This window comes from Macrotis lagotis, chromosome X (assembly GCF_037893015.1).
Source record: "Macrotis lagotis isolate mMagLag1 chromosome X, bilby.v1.9.chrom.fasta, whole genome shotgun sequence".
NCBI lineage: Eukaryota > Metazoa > Chordata > Mammalia > Peramelemorphia > Peramelidae > Macrotis > Macrotis lagotis.
The window spans coordinates 421,369,329-421,395,639 of NC_133666.1; the positions used below are offsets into that span (position 1 = coordinate 421,369,329).

General features: G+C 39.5%; 1 protein-coding gene and 1 long non-coding RNA gene across 4 annotated transcripts in view; one reads left to right on the top strand and one right to left on the bottom strand.

Annotated features, from left to right (window-relative positions):
- Nucleotides 1–12,485, bottom strand: part of SDCBP (syndecan binding protein) — a 37,720-nt gene extending 25,235 nt beyond the window's left edge. For both annotated transcript variants that reach the window (XM_074199632.1, XM_074199631.1), the window contains exons 1-2: nucleotides 12,381–12,485; nucleotides 2,422–2,487 (exon numbers count right to left, since the gene is read on the bottom strand). In XM_074199632.1, coding sequence (XP_074055733.1) covers nucleotides 2,422–2,472 — 51 coding nt within the window. In that variant the 5' untranslated portion in view covers nucleotides 2,473–2,487; nucleotides 12,381–12,485. The remainder of the gene's footprint in view (nucleotides 1–2,421; nucleotides 2,488–12,380) is intronic.
- LOC141497046 (uncharacterized) lies at nucleotides 12,473–17,773 on the top strand. 2 transcript variants are annotated; one of them, XR_012471223.1, is made up of 3 exons: nucleotides 12,492–12,838; nucleotides 13,484–13,637; nucleotides 17,589–17,773. It is a non-coding gene; the product is annotated as an uncharacterized LOC141497046 (long non-coding RNA). The 2 variants fall into 2 exon arrangements; XR_012471224.1 differs by lacking the exon at nucleotides 13,484–13,637 and having other exon boundaries at nucleotides 12,473–12,838.
- The last annotated feature ends 8,538 nt before the right edge of the window (nucleotides 17,774–26,311 follow it).

Genomic DNA, 26,311 nt, shown 5'->3' on the forward strand with positions numbered 1-26,311 from the left:
CTCTGATTTTATTTCCTCATACCTCTCACAAATGTTCCCTCTAAGCCTTTATCACTTCATGCTTATGGACTATTTAAATATCCTACCATTTGGTCTCCCTACTACAGGTCTTATACTACTCCAGCTGTCAAAGTGATCTTCTAAAACGCAGGTCTGACAATGTCACCTCCCTAGTCAATAAATTCAATGGCTTATCACCTCTGGGATCAAAGAAAAAATCTTTTGGTGTTCAAAACTTAGGTCCTTCCTGCCTTCCCAGTCTTCTTATACCTTATTACCTCACCCCGGCTCACAATATATTCTACAATCCAATGACACTGGTCTCCTTGCTCTTCTTTAATACAAGACATATCATATCCCACTGGTTGTCCTCCACAAATTTCCATTTACTTTCCCCTCTTCCTATGTCTCTTGGCTTCCTTCAAAATTCCAACTAAAAATTCATTCTTCTATAGTAAGCCTTTCCAGCTCTTCCTTAATTCTAGCACCTTAACTCTGTTGCTCATTTCCAATTTATCCTGTAAAAAACTTATTTGGACACAGTTGCTTCTATTACATCTCCCCCCATTAGAGATGGGATCTAATTTTAATCTACTCTTTTTTTGAATCCTGCAGTGTTCAGCACATTGCCTGGGCACACAGGTAGGCACTTAAGTTCTTTGAGTGAATAATTTGGCTGAAAAAAAATATCCTTTAAAACTAATTAACTCCATAGTTGTCAAAGTCTCAGCCTTAAAAGGATTACATCAATGTAAATGTGCACACACACACACACACACACACACACACACACACACACACGATTTAATTGTCTCTAATAGCAAAATCTCAAAGGTTTCATGAAGCCCAATTTTTAAAAAATGTCCATAGACTATTGGGGCTTAGCTTTCAGGAACACAAGATGACAGTCACATTCTACTCTGCCATGGTCAAACTATAGCTGGAGTATTTTGTTCAGTTCTGGGAACCACATTTTAGGAAGGACATCAATAAGCTAGAGAACATTTCTAGGACAACCAGAATGGCAATGGCTCTCAGTTCATTTCATGTAAGAAGATATACATGAGTCAGTCAATAAAAATTTCAGCACCTACAATGGGGCAAGCACTGTATAAAGTACTGAGCAAACAAGTTCACAATCTAATGGGGGGAAACAACATCAGGAAAAAACTTTCAAGTGAAAAGGGCTGTTCTCAATATGAGCCTACAAGCAAAAATTAGATAACTACCACTTGTCAGATGTGCTATCCTGAAAATGACTTTGTGATGCAGAGTTCTAACTAGATGGCCATTGAGATCGCTTTGCCCACCCTCCCTGGAGTAAAGTAAAAAACAGCTTCATTGTATTAGAGTAAATAAATGACTTTTAAAAAGAGTTGGCAAGCAATGCTATAGATAATATTATAAATGAAGGCATCAAACTTTCAAAAGCTGTGTCAGCTAATGCACTGTTGGTGGAGCTGTGAATTCATCCAAACTTTCTGGAGAGCAATCTAGAATTATGCCCTTAGGGCAATAAAAATGTGAATACCTTTTGATCTAGCAATACAACTACTGGGTCTATACCCTGAAAAGATCATGAAAAGAGGTAAAAACATCACTTGTACAAAAATATTTATAGCAGCCTTGTTTGTGGTAGCAAAGAACTGGAAATTTGAGTGAATGTTCATCAATTGGGTGATGGCCGAACAAATTGTGGCATATGTATGTCATGGAACACTATTCCAGGAGGGATGGGAATTCAGAGAAGCCTGGAAGGATTTGCATGAACTGATGCTGAGCAAGATGAGCAGAACTAGAAGAACATGGGGTTGATGATCGATCTTGATAGACTTGTTCATTTTATCAGTGCAACAATCAGGGACAATTTTGGGGTATCTGCAATGGAGAATACCATCTGTATCCAAAGAGGGAATTGTGGAGTTTGAACAAAGATCAAAGACTATTGCCTTAAATTTTTTTTTAAAAAGGGATCTTATAATGTAACTTTGCTATTTATATTTTATTTTCTCCTTAAGGATATTATTTCTCTCTCAACATATTCAATTTTGATCAATGCCTAGCATGGAAACAATGTAAGGACTATCAGACTGCCTTCTGTAGGGGGTCGGGGGGAGGGAACCAAGATTGGGGGGCAAATTGTAAAATTCAAAAAACAATTTTAAAAAAGCTGTGTCAGAAGAATCACTTCACAGAAACCATGTTTTAATTTGCATCTCAAGTTCTAAAATAAATAGGTTTAATTTGCAGAATAAGGGAAAGGAAAGAGTAGGTAAAAATATTAATATGGTATTTTTCCTCTAGCATTCATTCTGAATCTTCAATTATATCAAGAATATTTATAAGGACCCCCCCTTCATCCTTCACTCTCCATCATTCAAAAAAAAATAAGAAAGTTAAAGAAAAATATGCTTAACTTACCTGAATTACTTTATCTACTTTCAGGTCTTCAAGTGATGGATACAAAGACATTTTTGCAGGATTTTACTAAAAAGAGAAGAAAAAAATTTAAATATCTCTAAAGCAAAAAACTTGGGAAAGTCTTTGAAAACAAGTTATGGTCCTGCTTTATAAAAAGAGTAAAGCCACATGTTCATAAAGTTATCATAAAAATATTTAATTCAATAGATCAAATGATTCAAAATATGAACATACAATTCATTATCAAAGCTGTTGTTGCTTTCTAAAACTAAGAACATTAAATATTTTAATACTGAATACTATTTTAGATTTACTATTTATATGTGAGAGGCTGTGTGGCATAAGAAGTAGACAGCATTGATATCAAAAAAGTGGAATTCAAGTCCTGCTTCTATGAACATCCTAGTTTTGTGAACCTTGGAGAGTCAGTTAATTTCTTAATGTTCCCAAGGAATTTGCTAATATTATAAATTGTATTATGACTGCTAATTTGCATAATAAAAGGAGCTTCCAACACCAATGAAATCAAAGGTCAGGATTAACTTTTCAGTTCCCTCTCAAATTCATACTGACTTGGAGTTAGAATGATAAGATTGTTACTACTGCTTCTGGAACCTTAGAGATTGTCTGGTTTTAATCTTTCATTTTCCAAGCAAAGCTAAGGCTCATAAGGATTAAGGGAATGGTCCATGGTCTATATAACTCACCACAACAACATATTCTGTGACTTTAGGCAAATCAATTTTGCTCTCTAGGCTTCAGGATTTAAACAAGGATGCCCATTATCACCACTACTATTCAATATCATATTAGAAATGTTAGCTTCAGCAATAAAAGAAAAAGAAACTGAAGGAATTAGAATTGGGAAGGAAGAAACAAAACTCACTCTTTGCAAATGACATGATGGTATACCTAGAAAATCCCAAAAAATCATCTACAAAACTACTAGAAATAATTAACAACTTTAGTAAAGTCGCAGGATATAAAATAAGCCCACACAAATCCTCAACATTTCTATGACCAGCAAGATATAGCAGAAAAAGCTAGAAAGAGAAATCCCATTCAAAGTAACTTCAAACCAATATGGAATACCTGGGAGTCTACCTGCCAAAGCAGACTCAGAAACTTTTTGAAAACAATTACAAAACATTTCTCACACAAATAAACTCAGATTTAAATAACTGGGCAAATATCAACTGCTCATGGATAGGCCGAGCTAATGTAATAAAAATGACAATTCTACCAAAATTAAACTACTTGTTCAGTGTCCTACCAATCAAAATTCTAATAAATTATTTTAATGAGCTAGGAAAAAATTGTAAGTAAATTTACATGGAGAAATAAAAAGTTGATAATATCCAGGGATTTAATGAAAAAAAGTGCAAAAGAAGGTGGCTTAGCCCTACCAGATCTAAAATTATATTATAAAGCATCAGTCATCAAAACTGTCTGATATTGGCTAAGAAATGGAGTGGTGGATCAGTGGAGTAAACTAGGTGCAATAGCAGGAAATGATTATAGTAATCTGCTGTTTGATAAATCCAAAGAGTCCAGCTATTGGGATAACTCTCTTCGATAAAAACTGTTGAGAAAATTGGAAGTTTAGCATGGAAGAAACTTAAGATTAGACCAACACCTCACACACTATACCAAGATAAGATCCAAATGGATACAGTATTTAGACATTAAAAAAAACAATACTATATATAAGCAAACTAGAAGATCAAGAACTAGTTTACCTGTCAGATCCATGGAAAGGGAAGCAGTTTATGACCAAAAAAAGAGATGGAGAAAATCATTAAAAACAAATTAGACAAATTTTGACTACATTAAATTAAAACCTTTTGCACAGAAAAAAACCACTGTAATCAAGATCAAAAGAAATGTAGTAAAATGAGAAACAATTTTTACAACTAGTATCTCTGACAAAGGACTCATTTCTTAAATATACAGAGAATTGAGTCAAATTTTTAAAAAGAGAAGCCATTCCCCAATTGACAAATGGTCAAAGGATATGCAAAAGCAATTTACAGATAAGGAAATCAAAGTGGTTCATAGTCATATGAAAAATTTCTCAAAATCACTAATTATTAGAGAAATGAAAATTAAAGCATCTCTGAGGTACCACCTCACACCTCTCAATATGACCAGAAAGGACAATGATCAATGTTGGAAAGGATGTGGGAAATCTGGGACACTAATACATTGTTGATGTAGCTGTCAATTCATCCAACCTTTTTGGAGAGCAATTTAGAATTATGCCCCAAGGGCAACAAAAATGTGCATACCCTTTGATCCTGCAATGCCACTACTGGGTCTATACTCTGAAGAGATCATGAAAAAGGGTAAAACATCACCTGTATAAAAATATTCAGCCCTGTTTGTGGTGGCAAAGAACTAGAAATTGAGTGAATACAATTGGGTGATGGCTGAACAAATTGTGGAATATGTATGTGATGGAACACTATTATTCTATTAAAAACCAGGAGGGATGGGAATTCAAGGAAGCCTGGAGGGATTTTCATGAACTGATTGATGCTGAGCAAGATGAGCAGAATCAGAAGAACACTATACATCCTAACAGTAACATGGGGGTGATGGTCAACCTTAATGGACTTGTTCATTCCATCAGTGCAACAATCAGGCACAATTTGGGGGTATCTGCAATGGAGAATACCATCTGTATCCAGAGAAAGAATTGTGGAGTTTGAACAAAGACCAAAGACTATTACCTTTAATTTAAAAAACCATAATTTTATTATAATTTTGCTATATATTTTATGTTTCTTCCCTAAGGATATGATTTTTTCCTCATTACATTCAACTTAGATCAATGCATACAATGGAAACAATGTAAAGACTAACAAGACTGCCTTCTATGGGGGGGGAAGCAAGATTGGGGAAAAATTGTAAAATTCAAAATAAATAAAATCTTTCTTTAAAAAAAGATAAAAATGAGAATATAAGTAATTAGGGGGGTTCAGTGTATAAAGCACTGGTCCTGGAGTGTCAGGAGATCTGACTTCAAATTTGGCTTCAGATACTTTACTAGCTGTGTGACAGGACCTTTAGTAACTCACTCAACCCTAAATTACCTCCCAAAAAACCCTCAAAGAGAATAGTAATATTAGATAATAGATATAAAAAGCTGATGCTGTCAGATATACATACAGCGAAATTCACAAAAGACAGAAATACCCTGCCAGTCAAAGTAAAATAATATTATCAGAGAATTTAGGTTCCAGTTCTAGAAAAAGCATCATTTTTACAGATTAAAAAAACCTAAAGTTTAAGGCAACCAAGATTGTTGCAACTAAAGCTGCTACAATGCAGACAAGTTAATTAAAACAGTGATTATAATTAACAAAAACCTACCAAGTGCTGACCTTCAGATGGTTCTGTCCTGAGTTCTCTTCTCCCTCCAGACTACTTCTATTGATGATCTCAGTAGCTCACATGGATTTAATTACCATCTTCCTCAAACCTATCCATTCCTTTAGGTGTGTCTCACTATTTATGATCCATACTGTCCTTGCAGTTTTTGTGGTAAAGATACTGGTTTGCCATTTCCTTCTCCAACGGATTATGCCAACAGAAGCTAAGTGACTTGCCCAGGATCAAACAAATACTAAGAATTTGAGACCATAGTTGACCTCAGGGTCCCTGACTCTAGACCCAGTGCTCTATCTACTAAGTCATCCAGATTTCAAATCTACCCATCCTGCTCCAATATCTCTGAGGATCGCCAATCTCATATCTCTAAGTCCCTTCTCAAACATCTTTTGAGGATCCAGGAGAAAGCTAGGAGCACAGTGAATAGAGCACTTGCCTTGGGAATTTGAATTGGACCTCAGACACCTGACTTTTATTAGCCATATGACCAGCTATATGACCTTGGGTAAGTCACTTAACCCTGATTGCCTCACATTCGGGGCTATTTCCAGTCCTCCAGATTCTTATCTTGGCCACCGGACCCAGATAACTCTGGAGGAGAAAGTGAGGCTGATGACACAGCTCAGCACCCCCTTACTCAAACCCAATACCAGACAAGTCATTTAACCTAGTTTGTCTCAGTTTTCTCAACTATAAAATAAACTGAGAAGGAAATAGCAAATTACTCCAGTATCTGTCAAGAAAACCCTGAGAGGGGTTCACAAAGAGTTGGAACACAAGTAAAACAACTAAACAAAAATGACCTTTGAGGCCATCATATTTCATCTTTCAAAGTCTCTCACTCTTTATAGTCAAACTGTTGCCAAGGTCTGCTGATTTCACCTTTGCAACATCTCTCTTACACAGTTACTGCACCACCTCTCTGCATCATTTCATGTCTAGGCTACTGCATTAGCCAGCTAGTGAGTCGGCCTGCTTTAAGTCTCTCCCCAGTCTAATCTATCCTCCTTTCAGTCATCAAAGTGATTCTGCCCAAAGTCTGGGTCTGGTCCATGTCCTCCTTAATAAATTCCAGGGTCTCCCCTTTGGCCTTGGGATCAAATCTCTCTGCCTTGAGCACTTTCTTGGGCTTTCTGAAGCCAGTAAAGCTCTCACTCCTTAATTCTACCTACTGGCTTCCCAGGCTTTTTAAAGTCCCAACTAAAATCCCTACAGGAAGTCTTTTCCAACTCTTCTCACTTCTAATGCCTTCCTTCTCTTATTTTCTGTTTATCCTGTTTATCCTTGTTTGCACAGTTATTTGTTTGTTTTCCCCTCATTAAACTGTGAACTGTTTGAGGACAAGAATGGCTATGTCTCTTTCTGTATCTCCAAAACTCAGGGCATAGCTGGTGCTTCATGGTTTCTGCCAGTATTCAGGTGAGCAGCAGCATGCAAACTAATTCAAAGGGTGACAGACTGGTCACACCCTACAAATTTTTAATTTGCAAAATGAAGATACTCTACCCCTACCATCTATGATACCTGGTTCTTGTAAGGAAAATGTCGGGAAACCATCAAGTGCATTAACAGAAATGAAAGCTTCCTTTATCATTTGTTTGTATCTAATCCTTTCAATAGTTCACTCACTCAACTAAAGAACAATAATTATGTATTTACTAGGTAGGTTTTTTTTTTGTCCCAGCCTTAGATTTTATTGGTGATAGGGGCCTGGGGGTAGATATTTCAACTACCAACTCAGAAGAGCACCTGGGCTTCCACTAATCTCTGAGGTGCCCTGGATTTCCAGGGGTAAACAGCCTGACCAGGGTTATTTTAAGTGCTGCAGATGCCAATTTAAAAGTAAGATACAATCCATTCTCTGAACTTTCCAAGTAAGTGTTTTGCATCAATGGCTCCGCTTGCTTTAACTGGGGAAGAAGCTCCCAACCAGGAACTCCTCCCGCTGCCTTTTACAGTCTTTCCCCATTTGATTTTAAAATTGTAAACTCCTGGTAGGTAAGGATTGTCTTTTTTTCAGATTTGAATCCTTAGGGATAAAAATAGTGCCCAGAATGTAGTCTTTGAGGTTGCTGTAAGACATCCTTCAAGGAAGAGCAATGATATCCTAGTGTGATGTCTGGACTTTCCCATGAATTGGATTTAAGGGAAAAAGAGTTGCACAAAGTCATTAAACTCACTCTCTTCCAGTCACTGCAGACCAGTGGTAATACAAAAGTCAGAAGAAAAGGCCATGGCAGATCGTGATGTGCTCAATGTCCAACTAAGCTCTAAGAATCCACTTTACCTCTACATTAGCAATCCCATCTGCCCATTCACATGCAGAGGTAGGTTTTGTCCTGATTAACTGAGGTCTGAGTCTGAGGCTGGTCAGTTTCTCTTCACCTCCTTTACCCAGTTTCCTGAGACTTTTCTTTCCCCAGGGGGTGGTCAGCATACACTGGCTACAGCTTCTTGGAGTCCCTAGTGAGAGTTAGGAAAGGTTGGATGCGCTGAAAAGGCTCAGCAAGCTCTTACACCAGAGGTGCTAATCCTCCCTAACACCCCATACACTCCTGTACATAGTAAACACTTAATAAATGTTTACTGAATTGAATCTGCCTTCAAGGGTAAAGGAGGAAATCCAAACAATTAAAATACAAAATAAAAATTCTAATATACATGCATGATAAAATCATTTCTGGCTCGGACTTCTTGTTCTCCTCTGATTAAAGACTGATGGGAAAGAAACTCTGACTCAGACTTTTTTCTCTACCATGGTAGGAGAGCACTTCCCCAGTTATATTTTGAGCTTCCGGTCATTGTTGCTGGAAGTTAGAAAAGGTCACACACATCTGTAGAATTTAAGCTGGAAAACAAGTCCTATGTCATTTCCCCCCTTCTGTCATTTGTTTCCAGATGAGTTCCTTTAGCTTTTCCTTCTGCTTTCAGTGATATTCCACTTTTCTATATTACTTCTATATTCACTTATACAATATCTCACATGGGTCCTCTTCTTTCCAGGATCCCCACAATCACCCTGGTTCAGGTCTACACTATTCAACTATTCTTCCTGACTCCATTCTAGCTTCTCTCCATTTTTTTTCCCTTCACATTGCCAAAGAAATCTTCCTTAACACAACGCTGATCACAGATTTCTTTTCTAAAAACTCTTCAAAGGTTTCCTTTTGACTATGTAAAGCATAAACTATTGATTTTGGCATTGGAAGTCCTCCAGATTCGTGTTCCAATCTACCTTTCCAGCCAGCCTTGTTTCACAACTCAGTCTGTTCTTCTGTGAGGTTCCACAAATAGTACAATACTACCTCCTCTATCTCTATAGTATTTGATCATGATACCCCTTTCATATCATGAATGGACTCTCCTCTCCATTTGTCTATTAAAGTTCTTCTCTTTCTTTCAAAGTCCAACTTGGTGATGTCTTCTCTATAAAGATTTCTCTGGGGTACCCCCCCAATTCTCCTTACTTAAATAAAATTTACAACTTTGCCTGAATCTGTCCTTTCCATGTTTTCATGTACCCAGCAATTATATTATGAAGCATCTTTCTCATATTTTTCTCTATAATAACATCACCTAAGAGTGTCTTTTGTATGAAAGGCACTTAAATACTGAAATTAAATGAAAACTAATATTCAATCTTAATTCTGAAAAACTGATGAAGCATACTCTCATCCTGGTGAAGCAGTAGGAAGAAGACTATGAAAAGTACTGCTACATTAACTTTATATTGGTTAGTTTTACATAATTGTTTCTTTGTTATGATCAGGCTGGGAGTGACAGGAATTCATGGGAAGCAATTGTGGTAAAATGTGCAAAAAGCATCAATTTAAAAAAATTTTAAAACATTTTAAAATTAAATGAACCTCTCTACAAATCCCAGCTAATTTTCTCTTTTGTAATGTCTTCCTTTTAGCATTTACCTCACCCACTGCTTTTCTTAATATTTATGTTCTGACATTCATTTAAACCAGATTCCACCTTTCCCAAAATGCCAAGCATAGAAGTGGATCCACTTCTTTCCTGGGGTCTTCTCTCTCTATTTACCTAGAATTAAACTGGTTTACTTAATGACAACTAGCAAATGATCCATTTGACTAAAGATAACCATCAGATAAAATATTTCCAGATATATCCAACAAATCTTAAATGTTACCGAAATGTTCACATAATAAAAGATCATTAAAATAATTTTGCACAAACTTGGAACAAAAGAAATATTAAATAAAGATATTAATGGGAAGGGAAGGAATAATGAATGACCTTCCTTCTTGGAACAAATAACTAAAAAAATAGGATCATTTTGCTGAAAATAACCTCAGAAATCTTCACTTTCAATCATTTCAGGCAGGTTAAGTGGTTTGCCCACAGTGTTGCAGATACTGAGGTGTCAGAAGTATCTGGAAATGCCAAAGCCAGGGCTTTTCCTACTATATACACATACACACACCAAATTCCTATTCATTTGCCTATTACCCTGAAAAAGGAAATACTACCTGAAGGGCAATAGAAAAGTGCTATATAATATAAACTGAATTAATGTTCCACAAAAGTAATTGTTCTTAAAAACCAACAAGATTCATCTTCCATGCATCTGAACTAGACTGGGAAAGACATGGGACAGTAATAGCGCTGGGCTTCAGATTTTGGGAGACCTAGGTTTATATCCTGTTTCTTTCACTTATTAGCTTGTGATCAGGGCAAATCACTTCATCTCTTGGGGCCTATGCTGCTTCATTTTTGTTCCCTTCTAACTCATTAGTCATCTTGGATAAGTCAAGAGACTTAAAGCCATCTGTAAAATGAAGGGGTTATACCGGGATGATCTCTATGGTTTAAGATCTCTGATCCTATTCATTTCAGTCTTAATCCAAGTTTAAATTCACAACTTCATGTCTCAATATTTTCTTTTAGTATTTTGCTTGTTTGAACCTAACACAACTGATGTTTGTGTTTTTCTTACCATGGATAAAAGTTAACATTTAACACAGAAAAAACATTAAAACCTTAGTGAGCTTCAGTTTACTCATCTTAACATGACAATAATCTATGGCTAACACAGAGAACAGATGAGAAACTCAAATGAGAAGGTAAAGAGCTTTGCATGTCCTAGAGCGTAGGATAAATGGCAGCTATTAAAATTACAGATAAGAAAACTGAGGCCCAGAGAAGTTAAATGACTTTCTTATAATTACAGTGTCAAAGAAAGATTAAGAATGTAGATTTAACCTGTCCATAACCTGTCAAAAATCTAGAAGATTAGTGAACTCTAAGGAAATAGTTTATTAACCACAGTATAAGTAACTATCCACTATTCTTCCCATTTTGATCAAAAGTCTGTATCCTATCCTTCCTAGAAATATCTTAAAAAAGACTGGAATTAACTCTGCCAACATGTAGTCTAGGTAACAATTTTATGGTCAGTGAATAATCTTTTTTTAAAAATGTGATGAATTGTCTTATTTCTTACATTTCTGACTTTCTTGAACAGCCACCATGCCTCCTAAAAGTTCTTTGGTGATAATCAATTCACCGTGGTGCTACAGTTTTGATACATCTGTACCATTATATCCCCAAGCTAGTTTGAGAAAAGAATGAAACAAGTCCAAACTAAAATCTTCTCGACACAGTGTAAAAAAGCAAACCCTGGTGGTTGGGACTCATCGGCGGGTTCCGGCTACACAATCTTTCTGAAATGCACTTGGGGCCGAGCTGCGGCTTCTACAGGTCAGGCCAGGCCCAGGGGCGCTGCCCCCCGCGTGCGGGCCCGGGGCCGGGGCTGGGACCGGGGCTGGGGCTGGGGCTGGGGCTGGGACCGGGACCGGGGCCGGGGCCGGGGCCGGGCCCGCTAGGAACCGCCTGAGGAGGTTCTCGGTGAGGCACTAGGGCTGGTCCCTTCAAGTAGCGGCTGCCCGGCGCCAGGAACGCATCCACCTCGGCACCTGGCACAGCGTGTGCTCTGCCAACAGGAGCCTCTTGCAACAACCCTGGAAATTTCTGTCAAATTTTTTGTCATTTAAGTTTAAATGAAAAATCCAAGGAAGGGGCCCCCGAACTAGTCAATTCAATTTAAATTCAATCTAAGCGCCCACCCCGGGCCAGGGAAGTGTGCGAGTCACTAAACGGCGTAAACAATTTTTACCCGTATTAAGGAAAATGTGGTCCCGTTCCCATTTTTTGAAAATTTTTTTTTTTAGTTTTTGGCAAGGCCATGGGGTGAAGTGGCTCGGCCAAGGCCACACAGCTAGGTCACTGCTCAGTGTCCGAGGCCGAACTTGAACGCGGGTCCTCCTGACTCCCCAGCGCCCCCCCCCCCCCCGCGCGCTCCCGCTCCCGCCCCCCAGGGCTTTCCTCACCCAACAAACACCGCAACCCGCCTTCTCCGGAAGTCGCCCCCCCCCCCGCGGCCAGGATGCGCCCCTCCGCGCCCCCAGCCCGGGCCGCCGCCCCCACGCCCTTCCTCCCCCCCCCCGCCCCGCTCGGCCGCTCGGAGGAGCTCGCAGCCTCCCCCCACCCCGGACCACCCACGGAGCCCCGGCCTGGAGCCCCCGCGCCGCGCCGCTCACCCGGGCCTCGCCCGCGCCGCTTCTTCCCGCAGCGGTGTCCGATGCTCTGTGCAGGGAGAAGTGCGGCCCCAGGATCAGTCCGCGGGAGTGACGTCACCCGCCGGGCCCCGCCCCCGCATGCGCGGACGGCTCTCCCATAGCCGGGTCAGGTGACGCGCTCTCGCTCGTCCGCCCCCGCCCTTGGCGTTGCCGAGGCAACCGCGGGGCTGGGCTCGCCTCGAGCGGGCGGGAGGAAGGGGCGGCGGCCGCGGCGGAGCCCGGACTGCGGCCCGCGGCCCTTCCTGCCCCCCAGGCGGCCATACGGCAGGCCCTCCCCGCTCCCGACCTCCTCGGGGTCCCGCCTCAACTGCCGCCTGATCGGATTCACGGGACGCCCCGCCTCCTCCCCGGCTCCTTGGCCCCGCTCCCCGGGCTTCGCGGCCTTAGGTCGCCCTGGCCGTCCCGCCTGTAACCGCTGTGTAAGTGTTTGTGGGGCGCGGGGCCCCCTACACCGCGGGCCCCCCTGCACCGCGGGCCCCCTACACCGCGGGCCCCCTACACCGCGGGCCCCCTACACCGCGGGCCCCCTACACCGCGGGCCCCCCTGCACCGCGGGACCCCTACACCGCGGGACCCCCTACACCGCGGGCCCCCTACATCGCGGGCCCCCTACATCGCGGGCCCCCTACACCGCGGGCCCCCCTACACCGCGGGCCCCCTACACCGCGGGCCCCCTACATCGCGGGCCCCCTACACCGCGGGCCCCCTACATCGCGGGACCCCTACACCGTGGGCCCCCCTACACCGCGGGCCCCCCTACACCGCGGGCCCCCCTACACCGCGGGCCCCCCTACACCGCGGGCTCCCCACTACACCGCGGGGGCCCCCCTACACCGCGGGGGCCCCCCTACACCGCGGGCTCCCCCCTACACCGCGGGCCCCCCCACACCGCGGGCTCCTCCCTATGCTCCCCACTACACCGTGGGGCCCCTCTACACCACGGGCCCCCCTACACCGCGGGCTCCTCCCTACACCGCGGCCCCCTTTACACCGCGGGCTCCTCCCTACACCGCGGCCCCCTTTACACCGCGGGCTCCCTCCTACACCGTGGGCTCCCTCGGCAGACAGAAGGTGCTTCATAAATGTTGACGTGGCTGGACGGATGCTCACGGACCTCTTCCCACGGCCGCTGCCTTCCCGGCACTTGGGGCTCCCGAGTTCCGGCCAGAAGAGGGGGTTCTCCTTGTCGGAAGGCTGATCATCATTCATCCCCTAAATGTAAATGTAAATGTAGCCATGTACCTCGCAATGGAATTTTTATCTATCACAATTAGAAACCAGGTGTGGATGGAGCAAAAGGATTGATAAGGACCCCCAGCCAAGTGACCCCCTGTTGCCATGTCCTTGGAGAGACCTTAGAACTAAGGAGGAAGGCACGGTTTGGAAGGAATGAAAGGGCACAAGGTCTCTGGATGGTTCTGGAAACTAGGTTAAAAGTCTCTCCCCCCCCCCCATCTTTTTGTCTGTCTCCTCTCTCTCTCTGTCTCTCTCCCCCTGCCTCTCCCCTATCTTTTTGTCTCTCTTCTCTCTGTCTCTGTTTCTGTCTCTATCTCTTATCTTTTGACATACTCCTAGCTGCTACTACTACTCTCTCTCTCTCTCTCTCTCTCTCTCTCTCTCACTGTCTCTATCTCTCACTGTCTCTATCTCTCTCCCTTGTCTTTTTTGTCTCTGCTCTATGTCTCTATCCGTCTCTATCATCTTTTGGCACACTCCCAGCTGCTACTCCTACCCATGTACTTGTCCCTGCTCTTCCTCTCCACCTCTACCACTAAGACATGAATTTAAGGGGGTTTGTTTCTGCTCTGCATGGTTGGTCTCCAGTTTGAGGTGCCACAAGTGATCCCCTTGGGACCAGGAGTTCGAGCCTTGACAATGCTGAGGCAGGATTGTAGCGATCATCATCACCACCCCCAGAAGGGAGAAGAAGCCCTGAGAAGCCAGGGGACCTGGGACTGGTGCCCAAGGGAAGAGTTTGGACTCTGAGGGAAATCATACCTAATTCCCTTCCCCTCCTGAGGTGGGATAGGAGAGGGAAATTATCCTTATGTGAGGGGAGAGAGTATGAATATTAGTGAAAGTGATGCAGGGGAAAGAGGAAGAGAATTGTGAATGTAACAGAACACTGGGTGGAGATGTAAAGTAAGACCTACTTTTGAAATCTAAATTGGCTAGAAACGGAGAATTATGACTGTAACAGTAACAATTTGTAATCTTTAAGACTGCTCAAATTGGGTGGAGATCCCCATTACCATTGATTCATTGTTTAATGTAAAATTTGTATCCTGATCTCCTTAGGCTTTACCCTCTACCTAATTCCAGGGGTCCAGTAAGAGAAAGGGAGTTTACCTTTTGCCCTCTGGATGAAAGGCAAGACATAAAAACCAGGGTCTTCTCTACCAACCTGTGGCCCAGCTAACACTGCTTGGCTGTTCTCTCTCTCTCTCTCTCTCTCTCTCTCTCTCTCTCTCTCTCTCTCTCTCTCTCTCTCTCTCTCTCTCTCTCTCTCTCTCCCTCTCTCTCCCTCCCTCCCTCCCCTATCCCTTCCTATATGCTGTAACCTTTTTAATAAATTTTTACTTTCCCAAGTCTGAATAATGATTCCTCATAGGCAAAACCAAACTCAGGTAGTCAGTGGCTACAAAGCAAATATTGCCTCCTTATTAAAGTTCCACTGTACTATTCATTTATTCAATTTTGAGAATTAAATTTTTCATTTTTTTATTTGAAAAGTACCTGAAACACTAATACTGCAACACAAGCATAGCTGTTATTCTATAGCTTTGTGTCTTTATTTTACCATAAACAAGAAGTTAATTATTTGCAGGTCATTTGATCTGTAAGATTGTATAACTCCTTCCTTCTTTTAATCCCAGCCACATGATAAACTAACCACAGTTTCTCCATATGATGACAGTCTGTCTTAAAAAGATTTTTTTTTTGGTGTGCAATTTCATAAAATTATGAACAATTCCTTGTAGGACAGCAAAACTATTACTCAGCTGACTAGCATGCAACAAATTTATTTCCACATATACAAGTTGTTTCTCGATTTAGATGATATTTTTACCAAAAAGTTTCATACAAAACATTTTTTTTTAAAAAAATAGTCTAAATGGACAAAAAAAAATTTTTAAAAAGGAATTCTGAGATAAACTTGCAAAATCTAAGGTATGTGAAAAACCACAGTTGGATTATTATACTGATAGGAATATAAACAAGTTTTTAGCCCCAAAATCTCACCCTTAGAAAATTGAGGTGTGGTCTTCTATAATCAGTTATTTAAAAACCTTTCATTATAAATATACAAATATAGAGCAGCTAGGTGGCTGCAGGGCCCTTGAGTCAGGAGGATCTGACTTCAAATCAGGCCTCCAACACTTAATTGCCTTAGCTGGGCAAATCATTGGGCAAGTCACTCTCAACCCCATTGCCTTAAATAAATAAAAAATTGAAAAAGTAATACACATACTTCACTTTAAAAAATATACAAATATAAAGAATAGTATTTTGGAGTTGTCTATATTCAGAAACTATCAGTTGATAAAATTATTTTATTGATTGCTTTGGCTATTTTTAGATTGTTTGGCTACTTTTAGAATTACATTGTTATCCCTCCCAAAGATGTTCTCTTATTATTATATATGTCTATGAGTTTATACATGTGTATGTCTGTATCTTTGTCTGTATAATATCAGATCATATATTTACCTTTATTTTAATACTTCATTAGGTTGTGCTCCCTTTGAAGTAGATATTCCTTACTACAGTTCAGCCAACATTGTTATGTCTTATTTAAGAAGAAAATCAAGCTGGACTTAATGTAGATCTGCAATTACATGTAGAGTTACCTTTTTCTATCAAGTTTCTAAAAATGCCCATGTTATTTACTGTTTTTAAATTCATTATAAAAATAACCAAAAAAAAAGAAAGGAAAAAATACATTCTATGGTTATCAGTGAAATAGTCAAATTAACTGTCCTCCCTCACTCTTAACTGGTAGATTTTACCAATTATACATTTCTTTTGTGCCATTCCTGGCTTGAAAGTCATGCTAAAGAACTCCAGGATACTTAAGCTCAATATGAGTTTTTTGTTGGGACTCAGCACAGGTCATCTTCCGTGACAGGTGTGAGCACTTTGGTTCCATACCTTACTGTTTTCTGCTGTGATTGATGTTAATAATCTATCTTTGAATATTTTCTTTACATTGCAACTCTATATGATAGAAGTTTTAAGTACCCTTTGAAGATAATTTCTTGGACAAAAAGTTTTAATGTTGTATTTTGCTCTGGAGTCAAATGCTTTTATTTTTTAAATCAAAAAAATAAACCCAATGGAACCTTATATTCTTTGCACATTTTATCAATCAAGTGACTTTGAAGATGTTGTCTGCTGTAGGAAATCATTTCTGCACAGCAGCCTCCTCTGTGTCCATATTTCCATCAAGTATGCATCCTTTAAAGTTATAGATCATTCCTTTGTAACAACAGAGGACTGCTGCTAAATCCATTTAATTGATTTTAATGGGGCCTCTACCTCTGGAACAATGAACAATGAACTGGATTCATGAAGTCTGAGTGAATCTGGCTCCTAAACTAAAAAGTCAGACTTTTTTCCTCAGTCTCCCTCTGGATCTTTTTATACCCCACTCAGGAACCCTGGAGAGAAATCTCCTAAAGCTTATATTTGGCTCTTGTCTAAGGTGTAAAAAAACAGGGTAAAAAAAATTCAGTGTACAGTGTGGATCAGGCAAATGAAATGTATTTCTACACACATACAATACGTACAATATAAAAGACAAGTACTCATCAATAACTCTCCTGGGAGGTTGAAACAAAACATGGAGCATTCAGTGGGACATAACGGAGGCATTTTACCTTTACCTCACTTCTGCACTGTTAAAACAACTTTAAAATCTATGTCTTCTGGTAAGCTCATCCTGTCAGAGTTCATCTGCTCCTCTAAGAAGCACTATAGTAGCTTTGGAAGGGAACTTTCCATAGGGCAGTTGCTTTAGATTACCAATGGCTCAATAGTCACGTGAAACATTTCTTTCAGTACTGTAGGCTATAGTTTATTTAGGCCTGGTCACTGGTCAAAGGGATCAAGTTTTCTATTATCTTCATACTTACCTTGTGTTCCAACTCCATATTTGTCATTTCCTAGATCAAAAATCAACAGAAAACAGAAACAAAATGAGATTTTGAAGAGTCCTGCTGTATTGGTCATCATTACCTTAACCCATCCTGAAGAGTAACTTTTGTTCCCCCTCCCTATATGTCTTCTTTTCAACAATATCATTTACAAAATGTTTTTGTTTTCTGAATTCCTAGTAAATGTTCTCGTTCTGAGCTTTTGTGGTACTTAATGTTATTCTTACATAATTTTGCTATACTATTTTTGATCACTCTGCATTATCTGCTCTTGATTCCATCCTGCACTTGATCTTTTAAAATCTAAGTTGTCTATTTAATTCTTCCACATCAGAATTATTTTCTTTTTTGTCTTGAAAATTAATGCTTTACTATTTTCATGTTTTTGGAGAGTTTTTTGTGTATTTTTTCCTTTTGTTCTTTTTCTTTTTTTACAACATGACTAATATAGAAATGTGACTTACATGTTTGTGCATATATGACCTATATCATATTGCTTGTCATCTTGGGGAAGAGTGAGCAGAGAGAAGAAGAAAAATTTTGAACTCAAAATCTTCCAAAAAGTGAGTGCTGAAAAATGTCCTTACATGTAAATGGGAAAAAAAAAAGAAATACTATTAAATAAAAAAGAAAATTAATCCTTGCTAAATTGACAGAAAAGTAAAATAAAAGATTTTTAAAAAAAGAGCTCTGCCTCTTTACTTGCCCTAAGGCAATATTATCCTGGACAATCTCTATTAGCCAACATGAGTTCATTAAGAACATGTCATTAACATATGTCATTATCTCATACCTTGTACTATAACATGATACTTGAACTATAAATACAAAGTCATATCATAAGGAATGTTAGCTGGCAATGGTGCTCTTTCAGTGTTGCAGGTAAAAATTGATTATCAATAAGGTTGTGAGCCTCATCTCAGATGAAAATTTTTTATATGGAAGTTCACTTTCTAATGAGCTTTAGGTCTTTCAAGATCCCCTGGAGTCCATATTTATAGCATTAACTTGGAATTAATGTCCTCCTGCCAGAGGGGAAAAACTTAAGGATCATAAGAATCAAATGCCCTTAAGAAATTTCCAGTGCACATAATCTACAGTATTAATGGAGGTCCAGATTTGCTCCTACATACCATAGTTCTGTTTTTTGCTGTCTATTTTTCCCTTTTTTCCCCCCTTTGCTGTTTCTTGAATCCATCTCCTACTTGGTTCTGAAATTCCTCTGCTTGGTCCAGAAATTCCTTTCTATCCATAGATGCTACCATCTATTTCTGTGGCCACATGTCTCAGAATTGTAGGCTTTCCCACAGGGGAATATAATCCAAATCTCTATTTCCCTCTTTATGTCTGTCAATTTGGGTTTTTTCTTTCTGCCCCTTTCAAAGTTTTGAACTCTAGACTGAAGGTAGTTAACAGTTAGTTGCTGTAAAACTAGCCTTTATGCAATCAATAATCCTAGTTGTGTTAGATGGCTAACTAGTACTCAGGGTAAGATTTCACACCCCATTATAGCAGCATCTTTGCTAGAAAAAAAGTCTCATAGTTGGTGTTAATAGAGATGTTTATACCTTGTAAATGGAGTGAAAGCTTTTTAAATAGAACATGGGGTCCAACCTCTTAGCTCTTTTGAATCACATCCGCCCACAAAAACTTGTCAAGGGCCAATAAGAACTTCTATTTATGATTACAATGTAACTTATATCAACAATGAATATAACAATAAAATGTGATCATAATATAGAATTTAACAAACATTAATCTATTGACTACAATAAAATTAAAATAAAAGGTAATAAAATATAACAAAATGAGTATAAAAATAAAACATTTACTTTTTAACCAAAAATAAGAATATGTCTTTTTTAATGTGAACACTGATACTGATTTTTCAATACCAGTGCTTCTCTATTTGGTACGAAGAATATCTTCAAGATGCTCATCTAAGTTTTTTTCATCTATTTTTACTTTTTGTATGCTTCATACAGAGAAAAAAAGTTGCTTGCAAATATGTGCTCTCCCGAAAGAGACGTTACAAACAGGGTATGTTTGTGAAATGCCAGATACTTTTCTTTCTGTAGGTACAACTTGTAAAAGTCCAACAGGCACTTGAATAACGTTTTCTTTAAGCTGCATATCTTATTGCAACTCTATACATTCTATTTGAAAGCTTATAGGCAATGTGTTGATGCCAACTGAGAATGGCCTAGCAAATATACTGAAATGCAGCTGAAATCTGTTCTCAGTTCTGTGACAAAATATTAATTCATACTGCATACAATACAGTTGCCTTTTGCAATTATGATGTCATAAAATGTTTTAAAATAAATATTCTAATTCCTGCATCCATATCTTTTGTAAAACAAACAAAAAATCCAGAACTACGGTGGTCTGTGAGAAAGTACAATGCTAGTTACATGAAAAAGTCAAGCTGTGTTAGTTAAGTCAGTGTGGGCTGTTTCAAATTGGTTCCTGTGTTCACCTACTCTTCCATTTTCAGTTGTGGACTGAAGGCAGCAACATGAATGGGCCCTGAGGCCAAGAGTTGACATTTCTGGTCTATACAAAGGCCTCTAACTTTAACTTAGTAAATATGCCATACAAGGAGTTAACTTTGTGTTCCTTCTGGGTATACACATAAAATAGGAGTTACTTTTATGTTCATTGAAGCAGAGTTAAATCTAATTTTCAAATGCTTCAATGAATAATGCAAACATTTCAGAAAAGTGGCTGTAATTCTTTGTACTTCTGTTTCTTTACCCATAAAGTGAAACTAATAAGGTATCTAGCCAAGATGATTAAATCAGTATTCATAAAACACTTTTGTTGTTGAAACAGTGTGAGCTCATTTATCATCATTATCAATAATATAAAATATTAACAATTGGATAGGGATAGGGATTGCCCTCTGATTTCATTGGTATTAGGTAGTCCCAAGTGAGGAAAATCTGTGTAACCCTAAACTCTAAATCTTTCAAAGATGTTTGTCTTTTATAGTATTCTAGTTATTGTATGCCCCTGCTTACTTCACTTCACACAAGGTCAAATTTTTCTAAAACCAACTGTTTCAGGGGGAGCTGGGTGGTACAGTGGATAGAGCACTAGCTCTGAAATCAGGAGGACCTGAGTTCAAATTTGGCTCACTTAACATTCTGCTTGGTTGTGTGAACTTGGGCAAGCCACTTAATCCCATAGCCTAGCCAAAAAAAATGCAATGGAAAATATTTAACAAAATAAAAATATAATTTTATATATATATAAAACCAATCCTTTCACCATTTCTTACAATTCAATAGCATTAAATTGCATGTATATATACTATAATATTCAGCCATTCTCCAAATGATAGGCAGCCCCTTGCTTCCCAATTTTTTGCTACCACAACTGAATCTATGGGAAATAGAGGGCTAGATTTCTGCAATCACCAAAAACTATAACCTTTGACTAGAGATGGCTAAAAATTCATTTCTACATATAATTCTTTAAACAAAACATGAATTTTGATAATATCCACTTTTCCTAACAGTAATCATGCAAAACCCATAAAATGCAAAATAAAATTGGTAAGATGAAAAATATTTTTTTCTCTCTAGTTAATTCCCTAAAATTCTGTGACCTTTTCTCACTAAGGCACAACACTGACTTTGCACACTTAGGCTTAGAACCTGAAGGATTTTGCACTATACTTTGAGAGCAACACAAGACTTGAGTTTAAAGGCAATTGATGAATGGGGAGCTTTATACTTTATACAGGTAGAGTAAATTAGATCAGTGAAATGCCTAATATCCTATCCTTATGGACAGTTTAGTGCTCTGGTTTCTATTTAAGTTTGATACTACTGAACTAGATGTTCCCTATTCAATTGACATATATTATTAAATGTCTACTTTCTAAAAAGTTCAGTGATAGTTACTAGAATACAAAGACAAAATGAAAGTCTCTGTCTTCAAAAGTCTTACCTTCTACTAATTATAGTAGAAAGTATATTATACTACTATAGTATACTACTATACTAATTATAATAGAAAGTATATACTACTAAATTTGGGGCTGTTAGGTGACACAGTAGATAAAACAACAGTTCAGGGTCCAGAGGACCTTAATTCAGATCTAGTCTCCCACACTTGAGGCAGTGAGAGCTTCTAGCATCATTATCACTAACATAAATGAACCAGAAATCTCATCTGGTCCAAAAGTGAAAAATTCTATTTTGTAAAGTCTTATCAGACTGCCTTCTGTGGGGTGGGGGTGGGGGAGTGAGATTAGGGGAAAAATTGTAAAATTTTTAAAAAATCTCAGGGACAGTATTGTTGTGGGTCATGAAAAGTTGGACTGGACTGAAAAACAAGAAATGCACCTAAATACACACACACACACACACACACACACACACACACACACTAGAGGTAAAAATAAGAAAATTCTATTGAAAGATACAAAGCAGATAGGACACCAAGGAGAGGATATTGGACAAGTCACTTACCCATCTCCAGTCACTGATTCAAATCTGGCTACTGGACACAGTGGCTCTGAGGAGAAAATGAGACTGGCAACTTAGCACAGCCCCCTCCCTCAGATCCAATTCATGTACTTGTCATGGCATCACCTCCCTGGTCTTTGAGAATGAATGACAAACAACAACAATTAAATATAGTATAATAAATACAATGGGCATGCAATAAATAACTTTTTAGAATGAAAATTATGATAGGAATTCATAAAGCTATTTGGAATTACATGGAATTTCAGTCTAAAATTTAATTATATAAATATGTTCAATTTTTATAAGAAAATTATAACTTTCATCCTTAGGAAATCAATTAAATTAATTTCTTCATCTGTTTTCCCTTCCTTATTTGTTTGTCTCTACTAAAAGGGAAAAAAGAGCTTTTTAAAGCCTGAAGGAAAATAGTTAAAAGTCTTTCTCAGTCAGAGGCTAGGTGAGTCAGCATTTCTTAGTGGTCATGAGCTCTCTTTAAAGTTCAGCTTATTAAACTTACAGCTCTACTTCTTCCTTCTGAGAAAGTTACACATTGCATCATTCATTACTGTGATACTATGGGTGGGGAGGAGTTACTAATGATTTAACTCTCTAACAAGTTGACACAGTCTTTCAGTTTTTTGGTTAAATTTTTTTTTTAGTTTTTTTTCTCTTTTGCAAGGCAGTGGGATTAAGTGGCTTGCCCAAGGCCACACAGCTAGGTAATTATTAAGTGTCTGAGGCTGGATTTGAACTCAGGTACTCCTGACTCCAGGACGAGTGCTCTATCCACTATACCACCTAGCTGCCCCTGGTTAAATTTTAAAAGAAAGAATATTTTATTGTATTTATTCTTCCTTCACCAAATAGCTACATCTATTCTTTTGTATACATTTGAATAAAAATTTAAATATCCAGTAGTTTCCCCCCAACCAAGGCAATGGAGTTAAGTGACTTGCCCAAGGACAGACAACTAGTAAATATAATTTATCTGAGTTCTTATTTGAAATAAAATTCATATTTGAACTCAGATCCTACTGACTTTAAGGCCAATGCTTTAATCTAACTGCCTTTTCCAGTAACTTTTTAATGTTATCTTTCAGAATGACCACTTTTTAGTAATTTCCAATTTTTTAAAATCACATTCAATCAAAGATGATATTCCACCATATGTCAAGAACAGAATGCAGTGATGATGTCTTGGGTTTTGATGTCTTTTAAGACCAGGAGGGTGCTATTAATATCCACTCCTACCTACTTTGCATCTTTCATTAGAATTTTCCCTACTGAACCAAGTTTTCTGGTTTATTTATTTTGAATAGTTGTTAACTCAATTTCCCTACTTAGTATGTGGGTCCAGTATAACTGGGTTTGGATGAGAACTCTTGCATACCCTTCAACAATACCAGTGTCAGTCCAAAAAGTGTTGGAGAAGATATTTAAGGGACAACTCAAGGGATCAATCACATGCTAAAGACATGCGGATTTTGTTGGCTATACAAGTCAATGATTTATGACAGTTTTAATATAAAAATCTTTGGATCTAGCTAATTTAGAGTTCCAAAGTCCCTGCAAGTTGGAGTCTACATGAACATTCTCCTTAAAGGAATTCAGAATCTACAATGAGGGAATCCTTTCCTGAAGAAAAGGTGTATGGGGGTACAGCCAAGATGGCAGCATGAAGGCAGCATGCCCCGACAACTCCAACCCCCCCAAACCCCCCAAAACCAAAGGATGGCTCTAGCCAAAATTTAGAGGGGCAGAACCCACAGAAAGACTGAGTGATACATTTTCCCAGTCCAAGATTACTTAGAAGTTCCTCGGGAAAGGTGTGCTTCACCAGGACTAGGGTTTGGGAAAAAAAGTTGCAGCACAGTGCAACCCAGCCCAGCGTAGCCCAGAGATCACCTGCAACAGCATGAAGGGTCGATGGGAGAACTCAGCTGCACCTGGGTGAGTGTGGAGTGAGGACCACCGGCCACAGAACCTGAAGAGAATCGGGAGAAAGCATTCTGCACCCCCAGAGACAGTAAGGGAAGTCTGCAGAGATCTCTCTGCTCTTCCTGGGGCAGGACTCAGCTGTTTGCCTACACTTAGACCCAGGGTGCAGTTTGGGCTTCCTTACTAAGATAGTTGGATCCTGCCTTATAGCTTCAGGGCAGAGGGCAGTGCTGTGGTCATCTACATATCAAAGCACGGGCTAGAGAGCTTAAATCCTAGGAGGAATAAATGTCCCAGTGGGGTGTCCCTCCCCTCCAAAAAACAACCATAAAGCTTTGGAAGTGCTATAAATTAGCCTTGGGCTGAGGAAATGAGTAAACAGAAAAAAAAAAAAGGATCTGACCATAGAGAATTACTTCAGTCCCATGGAAGATCAAAACACATACTCAGAGTATAACAACGAAATTTCCATAACCAAAACCTCCAAGAGAAATAGAAAATGGGTTCAGACTGTGGATGAGCTCAAAAAAGACTTTGAAAAAGCAATTAAGGGAGGTGGAGGAAAAATTGGTAGGAGAAATGAGAGCAATGCAGAAAAATCATGAAAACCAAATCAAAAGCTTGGTAAAAGATATACAAAAAATACAGAAAATAAAAATAATATGTTAAAAACCAGTTTAGGCCATTGGAAAAAGCAAAGCAAAAAGGCAAATGAGGAGAATGCCTTAAAAAGCAGAATTGGACTTCGGCCAAGATGGTGGAGAGAAGACAGGCACAGTTCTCCTGATCTCTTCCCCATCTATAACATGAAACAAACCTCTTAAAAGAAATCTGGCCCATAAAACCCAGAAAGAAAAGCCATGAGAAAGAACATCTACCTCAGGATTTCTCTCCCACAGCAGCTTTGGCCGAGTACAGGCGGGTGAGTCTGGGCTCAGAGGGAGGATCAGCCCCGGATCACCCAGATTAACAGCTGAATTGGAACCGGGAGTCTGAGGGCCAGAGAGCTGGACCTGCTGGATCAGCAGTGGGGCTGGACGAAAGGGGCTTGGGTCCTCGGGGAAGCAGAGGCGCTGGTGTTGGTGATGTCTGGGGGGAGAGTTCTGGTGCAGGAGAGCTGCGGACACCATCCCTAGGCTCCTCGGGTCTGAGAAACTCTGAGTCCATGCCTCCTTTGCACAGAGGCCTCTTCCCAAACAAACAAATGCAAACTACTTCTGCCTCAGGCCCAGGTGTGTGAGCAGAAGAACCAGCCCAGCTGAGGAATGACCTCAGGCCAGGGTAAAGCCCACCATTGAGTGAAGGCAAAAGAATTCAATAGCATCAACTCCTCCCTTTGGGCAAAGGGAGAAGGCCTCTCAACCAAGGTCACAGACACTCCAGAGAGGGCAACCAGCACCTCCTACTGGCCTGCCAGAGAAACTGCACTCAGTGAGCAAAGCCTTTAGCGATCCCAAGCCCAGGTGAACCAGCCCCCCCCAACTCAAGGTCTTAGCATAATGAAGAAGGGTCAGCAGAAAGGTGGATCCATAGAAAAATTCCTGGAAGGGAAAGACCCCAACTCAGAGAGACCTGGAACCTCTGAGGAGAATACAATCTGGTCTCCAACACAGAAAGACTTCCTTGAAGAAATAAGGAAGGAGCTTAAAAATTTGGGAGAGACAATTAATACCTTGCAACAAGAAAACAAAATCTTATAAAGTACAATTGGACAAACACAAAAGGAGAATAAATCTCTCAGGTCATCAATTGGACAATTACAAAATGAGAATAATTCTCTCAGATCCTCAAATGAGCAAATGCAAAAACAAATTAATTCTCTCAAAACCTCAATTGACCAAATGGAAAGCTCTTTCATAAGTAGAATTGACCAACTGGAAAAAGAGTTGCAAAAGGTTAATGAAGAAAACTCCTTCCCCAAAAAAATAATGGAGTCTACAGAAACTAATGACTCCATGAGACAGCAAGAGTCAGTTAAACAAAATCAAAAAATAGAAAAAATAGAAGCAAATGTAAAATACCTCATCAACAAAACCACTGACCCCGAGAATAGATCGATGAGGGGCAACCTGAAAATTATAGGACTTCCTGAAAACATTGAAGAGAAAGAAAGCCTGGACTTAATATTACAGGATCTAGTGATGGAAAACTGCCCTGATATCATGGAATCAGAGGGCAAAGTAGTTATTGAAAGAGTACATCGATTCCCACCAGAAAAAGATTCTAAAATGAAAACACCAAGGAATGTTGTGGCCAAACTCCAGAACTATCAGATAAAAGAGAAAATCCTGCAAGCAGCCAGAAAGAAACAATTTAA